Genomic DNA, 20,686 nt, shown 5'->3' on the forward strand with positions numbered 1-20,686 from the left:
CTTATTTAATGACTCCCTCCTTTTTTTAACCCTAACCTACCCACCCCACGCCTGTTTACCCATTTCCCTTTACCTTTCTCGTCATCTTCTTCATCAAGCCAATCTTCCATTGTTCTTCAAACCCTAGATCTGCGTTTCCTGCTTTCTTCTTTGTGTATTTGGGTCATTTTTGTTCTCTCCTTCTTCTCTCTTCTACCCCTTCTGTTCTTCTGTTCATGGAAAACCCTAAGACTCCAACAACCTCACCTCTTAATAACCCTAAAACCGCCATTAACTCACCTCTGGAGAAGCTAACCTCACCTGATGTTTCCCCTTTCAAAATCCCCAAATCACCTCTGTTAAACTCTAACTATTATGATGATGAGTTTTTTGACTCATATGAGGACGATTACTCTTCAATTGAAATAGATCCAAAGTGGGGTAGAGAACTAGATTCTGAAGGTGAACTCATTTACACTCCTGAGCCTGATCTTTATCCGGATCGTGAGTACTATTCTGTAGTTGTTGTTTTTCTAACACTGATTGTGAGGATGAAGATTGGCTTGACAAACTTGGGCCATTTTCGAGTATGTTTCTGTTCCTGTGGGTGTGTTATGGTTGATGATGATTTTTCTGATTTAGGGTTTTTCGATGCATTTTTCATTGCTCAATGATTTATTTTTTGAGAGCACATTTATTTGCCACTTAAAAAACGAACAAAAGAATAAGGGTTTGGATTGTTTTTCTAAACTTTAAGAGCAAAGATGTTCGTTTTTTGCTCAATGATTTCACATTAACAATAATTTGAGAGTTTTGTAACAAATAACCACTTTTTCATTACTGTAAACATGAGTACAAATGTTTCATTTGAAACAACATCAAAACTTTTTAAACTTGTTGTTTATATTTGAAACATCCCATTTTCAAGATCTCAAAAATTTGTCCAAAAAATGCATGAGTTTTACGCTTCACTTGGTAAGTGGTTTTCCCTTTCTGTTGTTTTGGGTTTTGCATTTGCTATTGTCCTGTTGGTTGTTGTTCTGTTCTGTTTGTGCTTCCTGGTGCCCTTCCTTTACAAAAAATTGTTTGTTGTTGTTGTAGTTTCTGGTTCTAGTTCTGTTGGTTCTTGAATTTTTGTGTTTGTGCTTCTTGTTGCCCTTCCTTTACAAAAAAACGATTCTAGTTTCTGGTTCTAGTTCTGTTGTGTTTGTGCTTCTTGTTACCCTTCCTTTACAAAAAAACGACTGATGTTGTTGTAGTTTCTAGTTCTAGTTCTGTTGGTTCTTGTTCCGCCTTGAGATTTGTGCTTCCTGTTGGCCTTCCTTTACAAAAAATTGAATGTTGTTGTTATAGTTTCTGGTTCCAGTTCTATGGTATTACTATTGTGCATCATTATTTTGGGCTTCATCAAGACCCCCTTCATACCCTATCATGTCAACCAATTGGTTCATTGTCTCTGAACTCATTCTTGTGAATAAATGTTGAAGAGATTCAACCACTAATTGTTTGTCCACACTAAGATAGTCAGGCAATGTCCCCTCCCTAGCAGCCTTTGTTTTGTTCATGTGTGGGATGTGGTAGTCAATACCCCCTTGCCTTTTCATGGTTTCAATCATGCAAGCTTGTAATGTAATGAATACAAATCTCAAACATAGTGCACTTAAATTGTCAAAGGCATTGTTCACTGCACTTAGTAATTGTGGTACACTGTAGGCTGCATTTTGATATTGCAAAGCCTAAATTGACCTAAAAAAACCTAGATCTAGTACATTCATGTCAGGTGAATCTGGTGGTTGTTGTACAAGTTGTATTAAAAAATCATCTTTCATTGCCACCTCCATGAATTCCTTGTCCTTATGTGCTATGTGTGGCTTTGCATTATCTTGTTGAATGAAAATGTGCATTGACATTTCTTTTGGCCACTTTGCTCTTATTGTGGGTAGGACATTAATGATGAGCATTGATCTCATGTGCTCTTTGGTTATTGACTGTATTGGTTTGGTCTCCAATTACCCCCCTCTTTTTGTTCTTTGAGCTCCTTTTGGCAGGCTCTTGAGTAATAAAAGACCATATCCCTATCTTACCATCAAAAAACACGTCACCATTAGTTAAATAAATTGGATTTGCAACAGCACACTTAAACATTATTTTTGGGATGAATCGTTTGGATTGACATTCACGATGTGGTTCTACTTCACCCGATGCTAGGTAGTAAGTCTGTGATTCTCGGGTTAGATAAAAATGCTTTTCATCAATGTGAACAATGTTAGTATGTGGTTTGAATTGGAAAGAATCATTGTTTTCATCATATTGCAACTTAGATAATGCAAAACTGAACCTGTGTAGTTTGTTGTTATCATTTAGTGTGGTTTGATTGCGTTTGTATGCTTTCTAATTATTCTATCCTTCTTCCACCTGCATACAGTTGATTGTGAAACTTGCATTTGCTTTGCTACTGAATGTTGAGTCCCTTTGAGTTCAAATTTGATGGACTTGAACTTCTCGTCATCAAACTGAATTTTATTGGGTGCTTTTCTCCCAATCCTCTTGTTGTTGAGATTGATGGTTGTGTTGTTGTTTTCCCTTTGCTTCTGAACTTCCTGCCATAATCTAGTTATTGTTTTCCTAGAGACTTCGTACTCTGTTGCAAGTTCATGAATTGTACCAAGCATCTGTTTACCCTTCTTGTTTAATTTGGTCAATAATTTTTGCATGATTTGTGTTTTTTGTTAGCTGGACAAATTTTTGGTTCCTGCCATTTTGTGGGTGTAATTAATGTCATTGAGTCACTTAGTATTTATGGCAATGAGCTCCTTGTGTGCTGTATTCAATAGTGGCGCCAATGTTAATATGTTTTTTTGGTTTTCTGTTTTCATTTTGGTGCCTATATTCATTGGTGTTTGTTGTTTGGGTTTTTGTTTTCATTTTGTATTTGGTGTTTGGATTTTTGCTTTCAGTTTGTGTTTGCTATTTGGGGTTTTGTTTTCATTTTGGCGCCTGATCTGTTTTGTGTTTGATGTTTGGGTTTCTGTTTTCAATTTTTGGCGCCTGATCTCTATATTTTTTTGGACATCCAATTTGATTTTTTTGATTTACAATGAGATCGTACAATGATGATTTTTTAACAAAATTTTGGTTGTTTACCATACCGTGGCAATTTATGAGAAGTTTAATGCATCGATTTTTTTGGTTAACGTTCAAAATCTGAAGTCGAAGACCGCAAAAAAATTCGCACCCACATGATCAACAAAGATTTGAACTATACTGAGGCTGTTGAAGATTTGAGAAGGCTAAATGAGATTAAATGATCGAACTATGTAATTTTTTTTTTCCTGACTAAGTGTATATTGTAATTGTAGGACATATGTATTTTAGGTAATTAACCCGAACTACTTAATTTCCGGCTATTAAAAAAAATTATTCACTTTTGAAGGTGAAAAATATTCACCATTTTAATATTCCAACAAATACATTCAAATTTGGAAGGAATTATTAATTCCCTAATCAAGTCTTAAAAACCCATAACATCACTCTCTCTTTTATCATAAGGGTCCCATTTTGACTCACATTAAAAACCGTGAAAAGTCAATGGAGAGTTCCTAATTCTAATACACAAATTTTTAAATGAAATGGTCTCACAGTGAGAATATTTTTATTGAGTTAGCCCAATGTGCACTTATTATAAAATGATCTTTTACAACCTTAAAACGACCGGTTACAATTTTAAAGTTGCCATGTTATATAGTCTAAGGGTGTTACTTATAACCTTTAACTGAGCACTTACGATATTAAAGTGATCAATTAGAGAAATGGGACATACTGGTTAAAGTGATCTCTTACAATTTTAAAGTGATTAAATTAAAACATGGGCTAATTATATTGGCTCATCTCATGATGAAACGGTCTTATACAAGACGAGGTGAATCTAATATGGTCTCATAGAGACAATTAGTCAGTTATTCTGATTGATCACTTTAAAATTATGAGTGATCACTATAAAGTTAAAAGTGATCACTTTTAGACTTCATTTTAAGCTATACTTGTAAATTTATAAATATAAGTGATCACTTTGAAAATGTAAATACATATTGGGTTAGTCCAATAGAGATGATCTCACTATAAGACCGTCTTGTTTGAGAATACACTTTAGTCGAATCCATTTTAGTTGATTTGTCCTTACAGACAGGTTCTAAAAAAGACTTTAATAATGAATATATCAGAAGGTCAAGTAGGACTTTCAAGAAGCTCTTTAACTTGAATGATTACTATTGTAATCAAGATAATACATATTAATGTAACTTAGTTACTTATGCTGCTTTGTTACACAAGATTTTTGTTTATCTCCTTACGCCAAATGGGTTGAACCAAAGACTTAACAAGCAAGTTTCTAAAAATGCTGACAAGGTTAAATCTATGGAGCAAGAATTAAATGCTATTGCAGACAACAATGTATGGGAACTTGTTCCTTTACCACTAAGAAGAAGCCAATTGGTTTCAAATGGGTTCATTGTGTCAAGTTCCATTCTAATGGTTCTCTCGAAAGGTTCAAGGCTTGCCTTGCAAAAGGATGGTCCAAGAATATGATATCGATTTTTCAAAAACATTCTCTTCACTATTAAGAATGAATATTGCACATTGCATTCTTACTTTGGTTACTCATAATAGTTGGACCATCTTCAGTCGGACGTCAACAATGATTTCCATCATGGTAATTTACATGAGGAAGTATACATGTTTGTGCCTAAAGGTGTAACACCCTAGAATTTCCGACCCTTTATACAGAACAAAAATAATAAAGGGAATAGAAGAAATTCGGGTGTTACTTTAAAAATTATAAATAGAATGAATAAAGAAAAAGGAAAAGAAAGGTTGGATTGGATGATTTAGTTAAAGGAGTAAGAAAAATCCTAAACAAGATTGTGCGAAAATTTTGGCAGCATCTGCCCTACAGTTGGACGCATTAGAAAAAAGCAAATGATCAATAAAACATTATAAAGAAGAGGCATAATCGCCCTTGTAATACAATCTTACAGCAGAATGATTCATCGCCGGCTTCTTTAAATCACCATGCTAACATAAATCGTGGTTCTTGTATAAACACTTGGGTTTTCAAAAATAATCAAATATCAAAAGTCACTCAAATTAAAATAACAAATTATCAAAAGTCCTTCAATCTAAATCTTTACAGCGGAAATCGAATTACACAAAAAGAGGTTATGTGGCTCCTCAAAAGATAAACAACTCAAAATGAAAAGAAACTACATGTAAAGTTAATAAAAATAAGATTATTGCACACTTCAAGATTTTCACTCAATTTCTCCCGTATGCAATGCAAAAGAGCTTCATCACCTGTAAGGTCTACCTATGATATTCCGGCTGCTCAACGTAAGATCATAGGGCCATCAAAGATGAGCCATCAACAATGAAAACAAAAAGTACATGTCAATAACTAACAACATGTTACCTATATAACCAACAATCAATATCAACATAACAATCACATGATAAAGGAGACAATTCTATATGTAAGTATCAACTCCAACTACTTCTCATTGCAATGTTCTTCTCAATGACTTCCCTATCTTTCTTCTCTTCTTTCTTGTATTCTCTGATGTTACAAGAAGCCACCATATTGGGGTTAGAAAGACCCATATGGAAACACCTCAGCCAAGGAAAGTAATGGTCATGCCGGCGCCTAATGATAAAGTATGATAATACCCCCATACAATGACTTTACACAAATAGTCCACGTGTAACATCCCGGCCCCTCGGACCGCTGGTGACTACTCATGGAGACTGTAGACTAGCCCCACAAACCAACACAAGTCTTTCCAGCGCACTTTGGCCTCACTCGCGCGCACCCGGGAACACTTCCCGGGAACGATTGATATGAGTAGTCTATCAATCGTTTTTCAAGCTAAATTTGGGGTATTACACTCACCCCCACTTAAGAATACAACGTCCTCGTTGGACCGTAACTTCAGGATCTTTTCCCCCACTAGGTGCACTGAACACTATCAGCCACGCTCGCAGGGTTGCTCTGATACCATTTGTAACATCCCGGCCCCTCGGACTGCTGGTGACTACTCATGGAGACTGTAGACTAGCCCCACAAACCAACACAAGTCTTTACAGCGCACTTTGGCCTCACTCGCGCTTACCCGGGAACACTTCCCAGGAGGTCACCCATCCTAAGATTGCTCCCCACCAAGCACGCTTAACTGTGGAGTTCTTAGCAAATGGGCTCCCTAGAAAAGAAGATGCACCTTGTTGATATGAGTAGTCTATCAATCGTTTTTCAAGCTAAATTTGGGGTATTACACCATGCATCCGGAAACTAAACCAACTATGGTACCAATCGAGTGGAGTCACGATAAACAACTAACTTGATATCTTATCAATAAGGGACTCATTCCCATTACAGCTAACCAATTTCACTGCTACTCCATCAATAAGGGACTCATTCCCATTCATAAAACATAATTCACAACTTATCAATTAGAAAATCATTCCCATTCCATCTCATATAGTCCAACTTTCTACACTTGGGACATCGAAACTCATTCACTACCATTTCGACATATTAATGCACATTTGAAATAACAACTTAATGATGTTTTATAGCAAATCATAGTCAACATAACTCATATAATATTATTACTCAACGAAAACATATTAAAGATACATGCAAGGGTTAGATAATACATGTACGAACCTGAAGCTGCTAGCACTCTGCAAAAGTCATAATAATGACCAATACAGGATTTTATAACCTCTTATGAAGTGAGCACCTACCAAGTTTAAAGTAGGTTTTATAAGTCTACTAACTTTATTAAGAGCTACTTAATCCTATGAAAATTAACCTTTAAACCATTCACAAGTCTTAACACATATTTAGCACATTCATGCATTCATCACGCTTACTAAAGGTCACTTCTAAAATAGTGTATAGTTTCATGTCTTAAAAGGCCTATTTAGACCAACCAATTTCCTAAGCATATAAATAGAATTAAGAATCATTATTCTACGAATCATAATAATACTCAAATTTTCAATAATGAAAACAAGCCAACGAAAGATTATCCATAACAACTCTAATCAATTTCAACATCATGATTTGCTACTAATAATGTTTCTAAACCATTATTTGCTCAAATAAAGCACATTTAACGTTTATCCATCCAACATCAATTCAAAACTCATTTAACAAAGTAAGACAACATGTCAACATAGAATTACAAGGGAAATAAAAGGAAGGAGAATAGCTAAAAAGTTTTCCCAATCATAAAATACCACCAAGACACCACAAATAGTACATACTACTATTATTTTCATTCCTAATATAATTTCAAGTCCAACATTGTTTAATTCATTATTACTACTCTTACCCATAACAAATTAGATATTAATAGTGCCGACAACTACTAAAAATTCATCCAACAATACTTACAACAATAACGATCATATTTAAACTTCAATAACATCATTAACAAAGTTGTCTTTGTACTTTAACACAATTGAAACACATCTTGAATACACTATTTAATACTTATTCTTAATCCTAATCCAAACCCTAAAATAAAAATTCTTGAATCACAATTTTAACTCTTACCCACAACAAATATTTTCAAGATATAAATTAATTTAAACTAAGATTCATTGATTTACCGAAAAATTTATAATTAAAGTACTAATTGAATAAGAAGGAGAACAAAAATGGAGGAAAGAAGGAGAGGTGTGCGCACAGAGGACACTTGCTGGCGATTGGTGGTGCTGCGGACCCTCGGCTAGCCATGAGTGGTGGCTGGCGCCTGTCAGGCTGCAGTGGGCGGTAGGGATGGTAGCGGGTTGGATTTGGACCGATTCCAAGTGGACCGGGATCTAGATCCATTTTCATGGCCAAGACCCAAATCCGGATCCGGATTCGCGGGTTTAGATTTTTAGGACCCATATCCGAATCCGTGGATAATACGGATCTAAAACTAAATCCGTATCCAAAATAAATCTAGCTTATTTTTGGCATTTAGGGTAATTTTGGATCGTGTTGAGATTACGATAAAGCTATACTCATTGACTAATTTTAATAATATATATAATTTCACAATCGATTATCCAAAAATAACATTATACAACTTAAAATTGTCTTAAAAATACCCGGTCAACAAATTAAAGTTGTTTCTTACATTGCCATTTGTGCAAATTAAATGTGTAGATGAATGATAGTGGCATGGGTTGAGTACTAATCTTTCAATTTTCACAAATATTTCAAAAAAAAATTGTTATCCTTGCGTTTATAATGTAGATACTTCCTAAAGGGGAAAACTCGCAACTAAAACATACCCACTCCAGCCTTTCCCTTCGCTCGTCTTCTCTTATCTTGTGAGTTGTTCTTAAACAAAAAAAAAATGGCGACTGTCATAATTCCAAAACGTGTTCCTTCTCTTGAGCAAGGTTCATAGACACTCAAGAACACATTCAAAGGTCCCATCTTTTAATTTCTACCTGATGATCTTTTTTCACTTTAATTTTTTCTCAAAATTTAATTTCCTCAATTTGTATGTCGAAATGGGTTTGGTTATACATTGCATAGCCCAGTAGTATATAGGGTTCATAAATAGAATACGGGTCCTCCGAATCCATGGGTCCAGATCCGGTCTTTTTTTTATCCGAACCCGGTCGGGTCCGATATCTATTGCCATTCCTAGTGGGTGGCTGTTGTGCATAGTGGTTAATTTTTTTGTGAGGGAGGGAGGATAAGAAAGAACAAGAGAGCAAGAGGGAGTTAATGAAGTCAAATATTTTTTTGAGGGAGTGGAATGACATCTAATCATATTTAACCCTAGCCCATACTTTACTTTATTTTAATAATAATAATAACTAATACATATATTTGATAACCAATATATTAAAATCATTTTCCAAAATAATTTAAATTGTTTTACTGACGTCAAATCATTGGGGGAGTTATAGAAGATTTGAAATCTTCACCCAACTTGTCAATAGAGTTAGTTTATTAAAGGTTCAAGGAATCAAAGAATGATCATTTTCTATTATTTAAAATATAAGGAAATTTATTAGTATCAGTGCTATTTATGTTGACGACATAATCATTACTAGATATTGCATTGAACACATAAAAAATTGAAGCAATATCTCCACAAAGTTTTAGCATAAATGATTTGGGTAAATTACATTACTTGTTGGGAATAGAAGTTCATCAAATTATAAATGGTATTGTGCTAACTTAAAAGAAATTCACCAATGAGTTTCAACAAGCCAATGGTCTCTTGATATTCAAAAGAAAGTGAGCCCTGATAGAAAAGCTTTATTAAAAGCCAGTGATAAGCTATGAATTCAAGCCATTTTTTACTCTAATTAGGGAGTTTGTGTTGAAACGCGATGTTCTATAACAGACTATCTTCTTCTTCTTCTTCTTTGAGGTTCTCCCATCAAATTACCGTGTCATGATCATCCTCAGGGGTAGAATATTGTGTTCAAGTTGCTGCTTCTTTTGAAGTTGCGTGGACTGTTAGGCTATTGGAAGAATTACATGTTACCAATTTGAAGCCTATTTCGTTACATTGGGGCAACCAATATGCAATCCATATCGCACACAATCCTATTTTACATAAACACACAAACTTAAAGCTTAAAATTTTTTGAAAATTTTTATCAACCAACTTAAAGCCTAAAACACCCATTTTAAAGCTTAAAAAACTCATTTTAAGGTTTAAAACTCCTATTTCAAACCTTAAAATTATTCCCACAAAGACTTAATTTTATTTTTAACTAACTACTTCAACTATTAAAATGTCAATTCTAAGGCTTAAAATATCTACGCCGATTCCAAGCATTAACCTCAATAAAAACCCAATTAGTAATTTTTTTTTACATTTTTAAATATATACTCCATCCATTTCTTAAAGAAGTTTTCACTTTTCATTTTAGGGTGTTTTATTTGTTGTTCTCATAAGAAATCTTTCCATTTATATCATAAATTTTAAACAAAAATAACTTTACTAATCCTCATTTTAATATTTTAATATTGCATATGGTCCCCATATATCTTCTACTAACTTCATTAAAACATTTTTATATTCCTTATGGTCTTCACATGATTTTCACAAACTTTATAAAAATATTTTTTTATCAGTTGTGGTCCTCATATATTTTCCACTAACTTTCTTTTTAATTTTTTTTAAATATTTATAGTCTCTACTTTTCCTCCATCACATTTATTATTCAATTAAATAATATCTCTACTATCTAAATGATTCTATTTTTCTTAATTCTCGTGAACATTCCTTATGGAAACTTCATTAAGGAATGGAGAGAGTAATTTTTTTCAATCCAATTTGAGACTTAAACGGCTAAATCCAAGATAATGCTAGAATAGGTCTTTTAAGCCTTGAGTTTGGCCTTTTAGGTCTTAAATTTAATCTTTTAAGTCTTAAATTTAGTAAAAAAAAGTAGTAAAAAAATTTGAAAAAAAACTGGGCCATAAACTATTTGGCCCATTTATGAGTGGTTGCACACTTGCACCTATGCAACCGTTTCATACAAGATATTGTGATGACGTAAAGTGACGTTATTATCGTATCGAGATAATTTGGAGCCGGGTCATTAAACATCCGGTATATAGACTATGGAGTAAAACTTAACACTAATTCTTAAATGTGACAGTTTTACGGAGAGACTACCTCTATTGGGCTGTCTTAATATATATTTTTTTGTCTTAAAATGATCACTCATAATGTTAAAGTGATCACTTATAGTTTTAATATAATTACTTTTTATAGTCTTAGAATGATCACTTATAACCTTAAAACGATTACTTATAATCTTAAAATAATCGATTGAAGAAATAAACTATTATTTAGACCTGTCTCATGGTCCCATGAGACGGTGTCGTATAAGAAAAGCTGTAACTTAAAACCTGAAACATAGTGGCGCGCTCTCGTTTTCTCCTTTTTGTTTATCCATCGTCTTTCCCCTCCTGAAAAACGCTCCTTCAGTTCCTTCAACCCATCTTTATTCTATTCACAAATTCATAATATATATAAGCAAAAATTAAGTTTATATATACGGATCAATTCACATGTTCTGAGCATTCCATGATTCTCGAGTCGACCCGGAACTGAGTTGGTTGAAGAAGAGTTGTCAATGAGTACCAATTCAGGAGCAGAATCTTCCAATGCTTCAAATGGGGCAGAAAAACCCGCAGTAGAAAGGTTTCACCTTCCTACTCCTGAGGAAATTCGTGGGCAAGATATATGGAATAATTGCGCAGTTCGCAGTGTCGTCAGTGGTGTTATGGGTAAAACTAAATTTTTCATATTTCATTTTTTTACCTTTCTGAATGCCATTTCATTTGGGAAAATGTGATTGTTTAGTTTAAATTTTGGTCTTTGTTTTAAGGTTTTAATTTTAGGAAAATGCGATCTTTAGGTGGTTAATAGTAGTGCATAGAAGGTGTATGACGAAATTCGTGAACCAAAAAAATTTACACTTGATTGTTTTCAAAGATCATGATTATACGAGTTATTATGAGTGCTCTCTCCCTTCCAATATGGTACAAAGTTTAGTGTTTATTAACTTTTAGTTAGAGAATTGGACAAAAAGTAATTTGGATGAAAGATACAAATGATATGAGAACGAAGAAAGAGAATAAAATGAATTAATTTAAGAGAGTAAAAGAGAGGATGTGAGACCATTATAGAAATTTTTTATATAACAAGTTAAAATATTTAAAATCTTAAATTGAAAGTGTGTCAAATTAAGGGGGTCAAAGAAATTATGTGGTGATGAAAGTGATATGATTATATGGGGAATGTGAGTTACAAAACAAATGCATTGTGAAATGCCAAAGCTGTTTGGTTTGGTCAGGGCGTTTTAATTTTTATGTGACTTCCTTGATGTACATAATAGTATCGGACCATCAATTTTATATTCCTATTGCTATTGAATAGGAGGAACATATTGGAATAAACTGTGGAATGAGTGAAAAAAAATAGTTTCCTTCTTGTGGAAATGATTGTGCAGTATAATGTGGTGATGGAATTCGGACATAGTTGGTAGTTACGTTGAATTACAAAATTTTGTTATCTAAGTACAATCAAAGGCAACGAAAATGCTTGGATTAAGCCGTTACTGCAGACCAGTTCCATGTGTAATAGAACTAATTCCTTATCGATAGAATTTAGAGTTTATTACTATGAATATCAGTAAAAAGTTTGAAGGCTATATGCTATATATATACATGTATACTACTTATAACCGGAGGTAATTTACAAAGTAAAGATATGAAGCTAAATTCTATTTTTTTTTTCTTGATATTAGATAAGGCGAGATATGAAATATAAAGTTCTTGTGCTGGTCACTACACAATTAATTGTAGCGGCTTCTTTTTGGCTTTGGCTTGGATTATAGCTTTGGCTGCAATATATAGTATTATAAACACTTTAAACACTGCTTGTCAATGTTACATCGTCCATGATTGTTTACAACTTAAGTTTTTTCATAACTATTGTTAGGCTCTTACACATGCTGATTGACTAAACCTACTTTTTCCTACATGAATGCCATGACATGTAACAAGGAGCTGTTCTTGACTTACTTTCCTTACAAATTGGTTGTTCACCAATAACATATTCATTTTCTCATCATGCATCACTACCTAGTAGTTTGTATCCCCTTTGTAAATGACAATGAATCTTGTTGTTTGTTTGATCACAAAGATATGGTTCTACTTCGTTCTTGTAAACTTTAAATAAATTAAGTGCTTCACCTTTTGTATGTAAAAGATATTCATAACAAAATTTGGAATAATTTCAATAAAAGTAATCATGTATCTTTTATTTCCTAAAGATAGGGTACTACAAAAATCACAAAGATTACTATGTATTAAATCCAAGATTTTATTTTATTTCAACTCTTTTAAAGGGTGTTCTTGTGATCTTATTTTAACATGCAAGTTTTGCAATTCTAAGATTGTCGAAAGCACAAAGGTATTAAGTCATTCTTAAACATTAAAGAAACTTATTAAAATTATCATGTTCTAATCTAAGATGCCAAAAGTAATCTAAATCATGAGTTATATTACTTATATCAATATTACACACAAGGTTTTCAGTATTACACAGTTTGGATAGTTTTAAGAGATCACAACTTAAGTTAGCTGCCCAACTAACAAATTACATTTAGAAATTATTCATCTATTGGATTTAAACACAAGTTTATAGCTTAATCGATTCAACAACAGACCTGAGATAAAATTCCTACTAATGTTGGGAGCAAACTAATCATCCCTTAGGACTAATAAATTACCCGACGTAAACAAAAGCTCAACTTGTCCTTTGCCATGGACCTTGATGGATGAGTTGTTTCCACGTAAAGATTTTCTCCATCAACCACCTTGTGAAAGTTTTTTAACATTTGCTTGTTTTACACACATGTCTCGTTGCCCCAAAATCGATCCACCAAGACAAAGGATCATCCTACACAACATTCAAGTTAGAATCTATTGAAGAAAAATCCAAGAAAAAATTTTTATTCAAAGTTGAAAGAGTTGAAAGATCACCTTTAGTAGGAGTGTCCTTGCTTGAAGAGGCTTGACCCTTTGCTTTCTTTTGTTTGCTTTCGAACACATAACAATTTTTCTTGCGATGCCTGAGTTTTCCACATTCCCAACACCCATTATCAATGGTCTTTTTGGCGTAGTTGGATTTCCCATTAAAAGAAGTATGTTTCTTTCTTTTATCTCCGCTTGATGCTTTACCTTCATCCTCAACAATATTAACGGTTGACACATTAGGATTTTCTCTCCTTTGGCTTTCATGTGCCCTTATACTAGCCTCAACTGCAAGATGTTGAGCAAGATCGGATAGAGAGATCTCTTCCTTCTTATGTTTGAGGGCATGTCTCACATCCCTCCATAAAGATGATTGTTTATTATGCTTGACACAATGTAAATCTCATCTATTTAATGTCATGTATTTTCATGTTAGAGTACTTCCTTTTTCAGTCATGAAATTGATTAATAATGGAGAGGTTATCAACCATTTTATAAACCTTGATTGAAACTACTGACGAGGAATTTCTTAGAACTTGCATCCTTTGCCATATATTTACCCTCTAGACTATCCCATAAAAGTTTAGCGTACTCATGAACTTGATCGACATCAAACAAAGAATTTTTCATACCGTTTAGTATATGTCCTTGGCAGATAAAGTCATTGTTTTCCCATTTGTTCCTCCTCCTTGTTTTCTCCAAAGTCTCGTCCTCCTTGTCCTCCGGTTTTGTTGTAGTAATCACATATGCAACGTTGAGAGAAGTTAAGAGTATGAGCATCCCTTTTTGCTATCTCGTAATTCTACACCCATGAACTTGTCTAACTTGATAAGGTTTGATGTGAGATCCTTAACACTTGTCATTGATAGTAAAGAAACTATCACAATAGATTATTAGTAATATAATATAAGAACAATACAAATACAAAAGAACAAATATCTATCCTCTTTGTAAATGGCAATGAATCCCCTTGTTTGTTTGATCACCAAGATGTAGTTTGCCTTGAAGATTGGTTTGCAAGTCACTCGAAAACTTGATACTTTGTTGTAGGCGTATCGAAAATTTCTTATTGTGATATTTCTCCCACAAAGGTACCAGGAATTGTATTTGAAATTCACAATGAGATACAAACAATAGCATTATACACTTAGTACAAAGTGAATTGAAGGAAATGATTATGTGCTTATGTTGATTATGAAAACAGAAAATAGACAGTTTATAACTCTCTTTAAATATTCATGCAAAGAACATAAAAACAAGAATAGAAGTATTCTTAAGAGAGGAGAGAAAATCATAAAATGGAATATGATTCTATATTACCCTACATGCAACTCACTCTATTTATAATAGAGTTTGCATGCTTTCAATACGATTTATTCAATCATTAACTAATCTTTTGTAAAATATGTTGTACTAGGTGTTAATTCAATCCGTAGGGACATTTACATTGATGCATGAAACAAGATTATCAAATCAAAAAACTTTGATGTATATAAAGAAACATGTTATGTAAAGAAATAGAAAAATGGTTTTATTTTCCTCTAGATAATCTCATTACTCAATAAAATTGTGCTATTTCTTTATCTTTTCTTATTCATCCTCAAAATGATTCACTATTTTAAAAAGCCATGTTTAACTTATCTTTAATCAACTTTTCCTTGTAAATGTGACTTTCGCAATATATGTGTTAACTTTTGCATTATTTTTAAATCTTTGAACTTCAATTGCTTTGTAAATAAATCAACAATTTATTCCAAAAACTTAATATACTTCAATTTAATCTTTTTGCTTTCAATGCAATACCTTATGAAATGTGAATCTAGTGAACAACCCAATGGAATGTAAAGTGTTCTTAAAGGATATTCCTTGTGCAGAAAAGGTGAATCCATTTTAAGAATTTGGTGTGAAGTTTGCGGTATATAACATGTACACTACCAAATATCTTATTTGTAGTCGTACAAGTTAGTCGCTTCATTATTGTGTATTGTTTTGTACTATTATCATTATTTTATTTTTGATACAAGAACTCCACATGAATTCGCTTGCATGCCAAACATTCAAGCAAAATGAAAGTAAAATTAACTTTGGGACAGAAGGGAGTTTCACAGTGTAGGCTAAGCTGTAGAACAAATGATTTTTTTAAAAAACCATATATTTATGGCAAGAACAAAGAATACTGTATAATTTGAGTACTTGGAGAACCTTCCATATTCATTTCCAACATATAGGAGATTGACAAACCAATAACATATAGCCTGGAATGTATTTTCTTACACAGCTTCGACTCTGGCTTTAGCTGAGTGGAGAGTCTGAGAGCCTGATGTTGTGTTATGTCCAACCAGGATAATCCATAACGTAAGGCATGCTTAAAAATTAGAACTAAGAAGCTCAAGGACTTTAGTTCAGGAATTGCTTTGTTTAAGAACATGCACTTGGATATCTTATCCCCCAGTTTATCACCTCAATATGGTATTTGAACAATGGTATTTTACTATTTACTTATGGGATTCTCTGATCTAAAGTAATTATTTTTTCCTTAGTTTTCGTTGTGCTTCACTGGTTTTGTAGGTATTATTAAGGGTGTTAATATTATGCTGCTTTACAGACCATAGTATAACTAAGCTTTATTAATGACACTTTTTCTTTTGGAAATACAACAGGAGGTGGGCTTGGAGTGATGATGGGAATATTTTTTGCAGCATTGGACAATCCCATCATGCAAGATACAATGACAACCAGACAACAACTAGCTTACACTGCAAGGCAGATGGGTCAGAGAAGCTGGAGTAATTGCAAGACATTTGCTGTAATGGGCTTTATATTCTCTGCTGCAGAATGTGTTGTTGAGAAGGTAATTTTCTGGCAACTAAACTTGAATTACTTTTAAAAGTAATTGGTTCTAATACTAATCATTGCTTTGACTGAAGTATCGGGCAAAACATGACACTACAAATACAGTAGTTGCTGGATGTGTGACTGGTGGTGCAATTTCAGCTAGAGGTTGTGCTTCAAGATCTTCAATTTCTCTTATGTTCTTACTTTTATAGTGCTTATTGCTCGATTTTTGTGGGTAAACGTAGTTTTGACATGCACAGGCCATATTTGTTGGTGTGATTAGAATAATTGTTAGGATGCGATGCAATATATTTTAATTATTAGATAAACCTTATTAATGATTTACGAACGGAAATTTGGTTGGAGTTGGTCAACCTATAATTTAGGTGTATGGTGTCCTGTTCGAAAGTGCTCTCTAGGGTGATGGAACAATTTTCTTTTATTAGGTTCATGTTAGAAAGTGTGTTAAAACTTGTCCGAAGGTTTATCTACAACATAAAGTTTTTGCCAGTTTATAAGCCTTGGTATGGCAGGAACATTTGGCTGGGGTGTAGTTTACTAGATACTCATTAATCTCCCCGAGTTTGCTACGAATGCAATCAGGTTTTTTATTAAGGGAAAGAGTGGGTTTGTTGGAGATTAAGACATTAAAACTAGAAATGTGTGGATGAAATTAAAGAGAGGTTAAGGTTTGTAGATGAGAATATAAGAGAGAACAAGAAATTGTGTCAAATTGAGTAATGACGGACCACAACGACATTTGTAGCAAATTCAAGGGGACTAAGGAAGTACATAAAAAGTTTTAGTGTTCAAGTGGAAAGCTAAATTTCTGCAATATGTTTGGTTTCACGTCCCTTACACCCCATCCCCAAAAGGAGTAGTTTCTGCTTGCTGTGTTTAGGATTACTGGGGGATTGCTTTGGGTTTTATGGTTGTGCGTTTCTTATACAATACTTGCAACACTTTAATTGATGAAAGCTGAATACTATCTTTTCATTAGTTGTAACTTCATGCTTAGGGATTATGAGCAGTCTTTCATGTAGTTGTTCTTTTAATGCTCTTAAGATGTGTGGCCTTTTTTACTATTAATTACTAGCAATTGTCCTACCTCCCTATTTAACTTATTGCTTCTTAGAAACAGATAGGAACTTTTTGCACTTGTATTTTTTCGGCCTGTTTAGTCATTGATGATGGTAATTGATAATGAGAATTTTGGCTAAATTTGCTAGGATAGCACTTGACAAGGGTTCATGGTCATACTTTTCTTCACAAAACTCATTCACATCCATTGCCATTTAAATGGTGGTTTTGGTTGGTAATAAGAAATTGTGAACAGTGAAGGTAAACATTTGATTGTGTATGTGTAATGTACCCACTAATTGCTATATGATAAAAATGAAGAATAGGGTTAAGAGAGAGTAAGAGTTAAGAGAAAGAAGAAACTACAGACTAAAAATAAGAGAGAAGGGAAAAGGAGTTTGAGAGGAAGAATTCGTTACATATTTCATTTGATGCCCTAACCAATTATTACATTATCATATTTATAGCTAACAAGCCTTACAAACTCGTTGCCATTTGCTAGATTAGTTACATAATATTCTTTTTCTAGAAACTTCACTAAAAGATTGTTATACCCCTCATATGCAAATATTAGTTCATCACTGTATGAGACTTTCATCACCCATGAGAATGACATAGTTCATCTCATTAGTTTTTTAGAGGAGGCCTAAGTGTGGATCCAAACAAAGAACGTTGGGAGGGGGGATGAGGTTCGAACTTTGAACTCTTAACCTCTCATTAATTATACTTTTAATCATTGAACCTCTTCTTTTCTTTTTATTGTAAAATGTAGACAATATTTTAGTTTTATATATGATCCAAAGCCCATCCGAAATCTGTCATTGCATCTCATGAATATTTACACTAAAAATCATCCTTATTACCACTATTTACCGTTACCATAATAGTTCCACTTGAATTTGGCAAGGTAGACGATGGTGTAAACTTGATTTACAAGACCTTTTAGCAACAGATACATATAAGACGTTCATTGTTTGTTGCTATTATTATTTGTTGGTTCATAAGTTAAGAATTGTGTTCCCACTCCCAGCAACAATATTCTAACACCCCAATTTCAATAAGTGGCTCCTATCTAAGCGGGATTTAGGGATTGGATATAGAAAACACTACCCTTGCTTTAATGATAACAAAAATGTTTTCAATAGTCCCTTGGTAGCAAACATCATATATAACCTCACATATATGAGCACACATAATTCACAATTCCTAATAGTTTCAGTCTAGTTAAGCATTTCAGTCACAATCTTACCACTTGGTTAATTTTTGTGCAATTTAGTCAGGGAGAGTAGATCTTTAATTTGCAAATTCCTTAGTCTGATGTGAGTCATGTAAGAAAAGTTGTGAGGGAGAGTGATATTGAAGTATTAAATAATTAAGGAAATATTGTTTCAGTTGGGTTGTACTGTACTCACAGCGCTACCAATAGGCTGAATTTCAAATATTGCAAACGTTGGGCAATTATTTTTATTGGATATTACCTGTAACCTGAACAATAATGTTAAATGATAAATTAAAAGAAAAAGAAAATTAAATTAAGTAAAATCTAAATTTAAAGAAAAAGAAACTAAATTAATCACTTGGCAAAACCATTCATATTCTTTTTTCTCCATTATTACTGTGCAAGAAGAGAGCTTCTACTATGTAAAAGATCTTTTATGCATAAACATGAACCATACTCGGCACAAATATCATTGTTCTTACTCTCATTATTGTTCGATTCAAATATTTTCATTCTCTATCGGAAAGTTCGATCCAGTGTGTGCTATACTTGAGGTCAGCCCATGTGTGGTGGAGTGAGCAAATACAACCCAACTAATACAAATTATTCAACATTTTATTTAAAATAAGAATTTAAATAAGCAGTTTATTGTACCTGTATCATCAATAAAAGTAATGTTTTTCCTTATGTTACCAAGGACTCGATTTATACTTGTATATTATGTTGATAGAGTTCCTGTTTTGTTTTACCGTGGAACTTACTTTTGGCATGTATGTTATAGGAGGTCCACAAGCAGCTTGTGTTGGTTGTGCCGGTTTCGCTGCATTTTCAGTTGCTATAGAGAAGTTGTTGGAGAGATATGAGTGATTCCATGGAGGCCTAATGCCTGTCTGACTGCTGATATTTTCTGCCTGATATTCATGTTAGCCTGAATATTCTCTCAGGATTACAGATATATTACGATTTTGCTCTCTCATTAATCAATAAACTTGTTGTCTTGGATCATAAATATAACATTGTTATTAAAGACTTTAACATTATTGTTGACACATTGTTTAATGTGCTGGACTGTTGGTGATATCGAGTTAAATACAATTGATGTCAGCTTCTCTTGATATCAAGTTAAATGGTCTTTGCTTCCAAAGCATGGTTTTGGTTTTTGTTACTTGTGCTTCTATCATTGATGTCACCCTTGACATGGATTATAAAAAACTGTTATGGCCTGTTTGGTTGTTTTTATTAGATTATGGAAATGATAATGAAAAATTGCATTAAATTTGAATTAATAAATTTGGAGGATAAGAAAATGAAGAGATTCCGAGGGATGTATTTTTTTGTTTGAATAATAGTTTAGAAGAGGAAAGATACGAAAATAAAGAATTTAAAGAAAATTAGTTCCTTAATTTTGTTGATAGGCGAATCACCTCAAAAGTATAAAAATTTCAAGGAAGATGAGGTTTCTCTTCTTTTGTCTTTCCTTCACTCTTAAACAAAAAGAGTTTTTTATACAATTACTAGTATAGAAACTCATGCAATATACGAATCATGAGTATGAAATATATACAAATATAACTTCAAAGAATAATGCAAGTATATATTATTGTGATTAAATTTATCGAATACATGACTTTTTTAAAGCAAAAATTAAATACTGATTTTTTTTTTGAAATTATTTATTGAATACATTACTTTTTCATTCAATTAAATATATCAAATTTTAGGTTAATTATATAGAATTGCTATAATAAATTTTGCTCCATACTTACTCAATTTAACTCCAATTTCAAAAATAATCAAATTCTAAATTAGGTAAATAATGTCATGTAATTAATTATCATCCACTAAAATAATAACATTTATCATGCCTTCTTAGAGGATGACAATTGGAATTTTCCAACATTTTTATAGTATACATCATCATCATCATCATCCTACCCAGTGTATCCCGCTCATTGAAAAACTATGGACAGGGTCTGGGGAGGGAAGGACGGCGGCAATTCATA

General features: G+C 33.1%; 2 protein-coding genes across 3 annotated transcripts; one reads left to right on the forward strand and one right to left on the reverse strand.

Moving 5' to 3' along the window:
* Positions 1 to 1,926: 1,926 nt before the first annotated feature.
* On the reverse strand, positions 1,927 to 2,651 carry LOC130826572 (uncharacterized). The gene is made up of 2 exons (XM_057692153.1): positions 2,395 to 2,651; positions 1,927 to 2,317 (listed from the first exon to the last, which is right to left on the reverse strand). Exons 1-2 carry the CDS (start codon positions 2,649 to 2,651, stop codon positions 1,927 to 1,929), a joined length of 648 nt encoding a protein of 215 aa, XP_057548136.1.
* Positions 2,652 to 10,927: 8,276 nt separating this feature from the next.
* LOC130827308 (mitochondrial import inner membrane translocase subunit TIM22-4) lies at positions 10,928 to 19,804 on the forward strand. Of its 2 annotated transcripts, XM_057692984.1 has the most exons (4): positions 10,928 to 11,296; positions 16,210 to 16,400; positions 16,477 to 16,549; positions 19,465 to 19,804. In XM_057692984.1, exons 1-4 carry the CDS (start codon positions 11,143 to 11,145, stop codon positions 19,548 to 19,550), a joined length of 504 nt encoding a protein of 167 aa, XP_057548967.1. In that variant the 5' UTR covers positions 10,928 to 11,142; the 3' UTR covers positions 19,551 to 19,804. The 2 variants fall into 2 exon arrangements, with proteins under 2 accessions (XP_057548967.1, XP_057548968.1); XM_057692985.1 differs by lacking the exon at positions 16,477 to 16,549 and having other exon boundaries at positions 10,929 to 11,296.
* Positions 19,805 to 20,686: the final 882 nt, after the last annotated feature.

The sequence above is a fragment of the Amaranthus tricolor genome, chromosome 11 (assembly GCF_026212465.1).
Source record: "Amaranthus tricolor cultivar Red isolate AtriRed21 chromosome 11, ASM2621246v1, whole genome shotgun sequence".
NCBI lineage: Eukaryota > Viridiplantae > Streptophyta > Magnoliopsida > Caryophyllales > Amaranthaceae > Amaranthus > Amaranthus tricolor.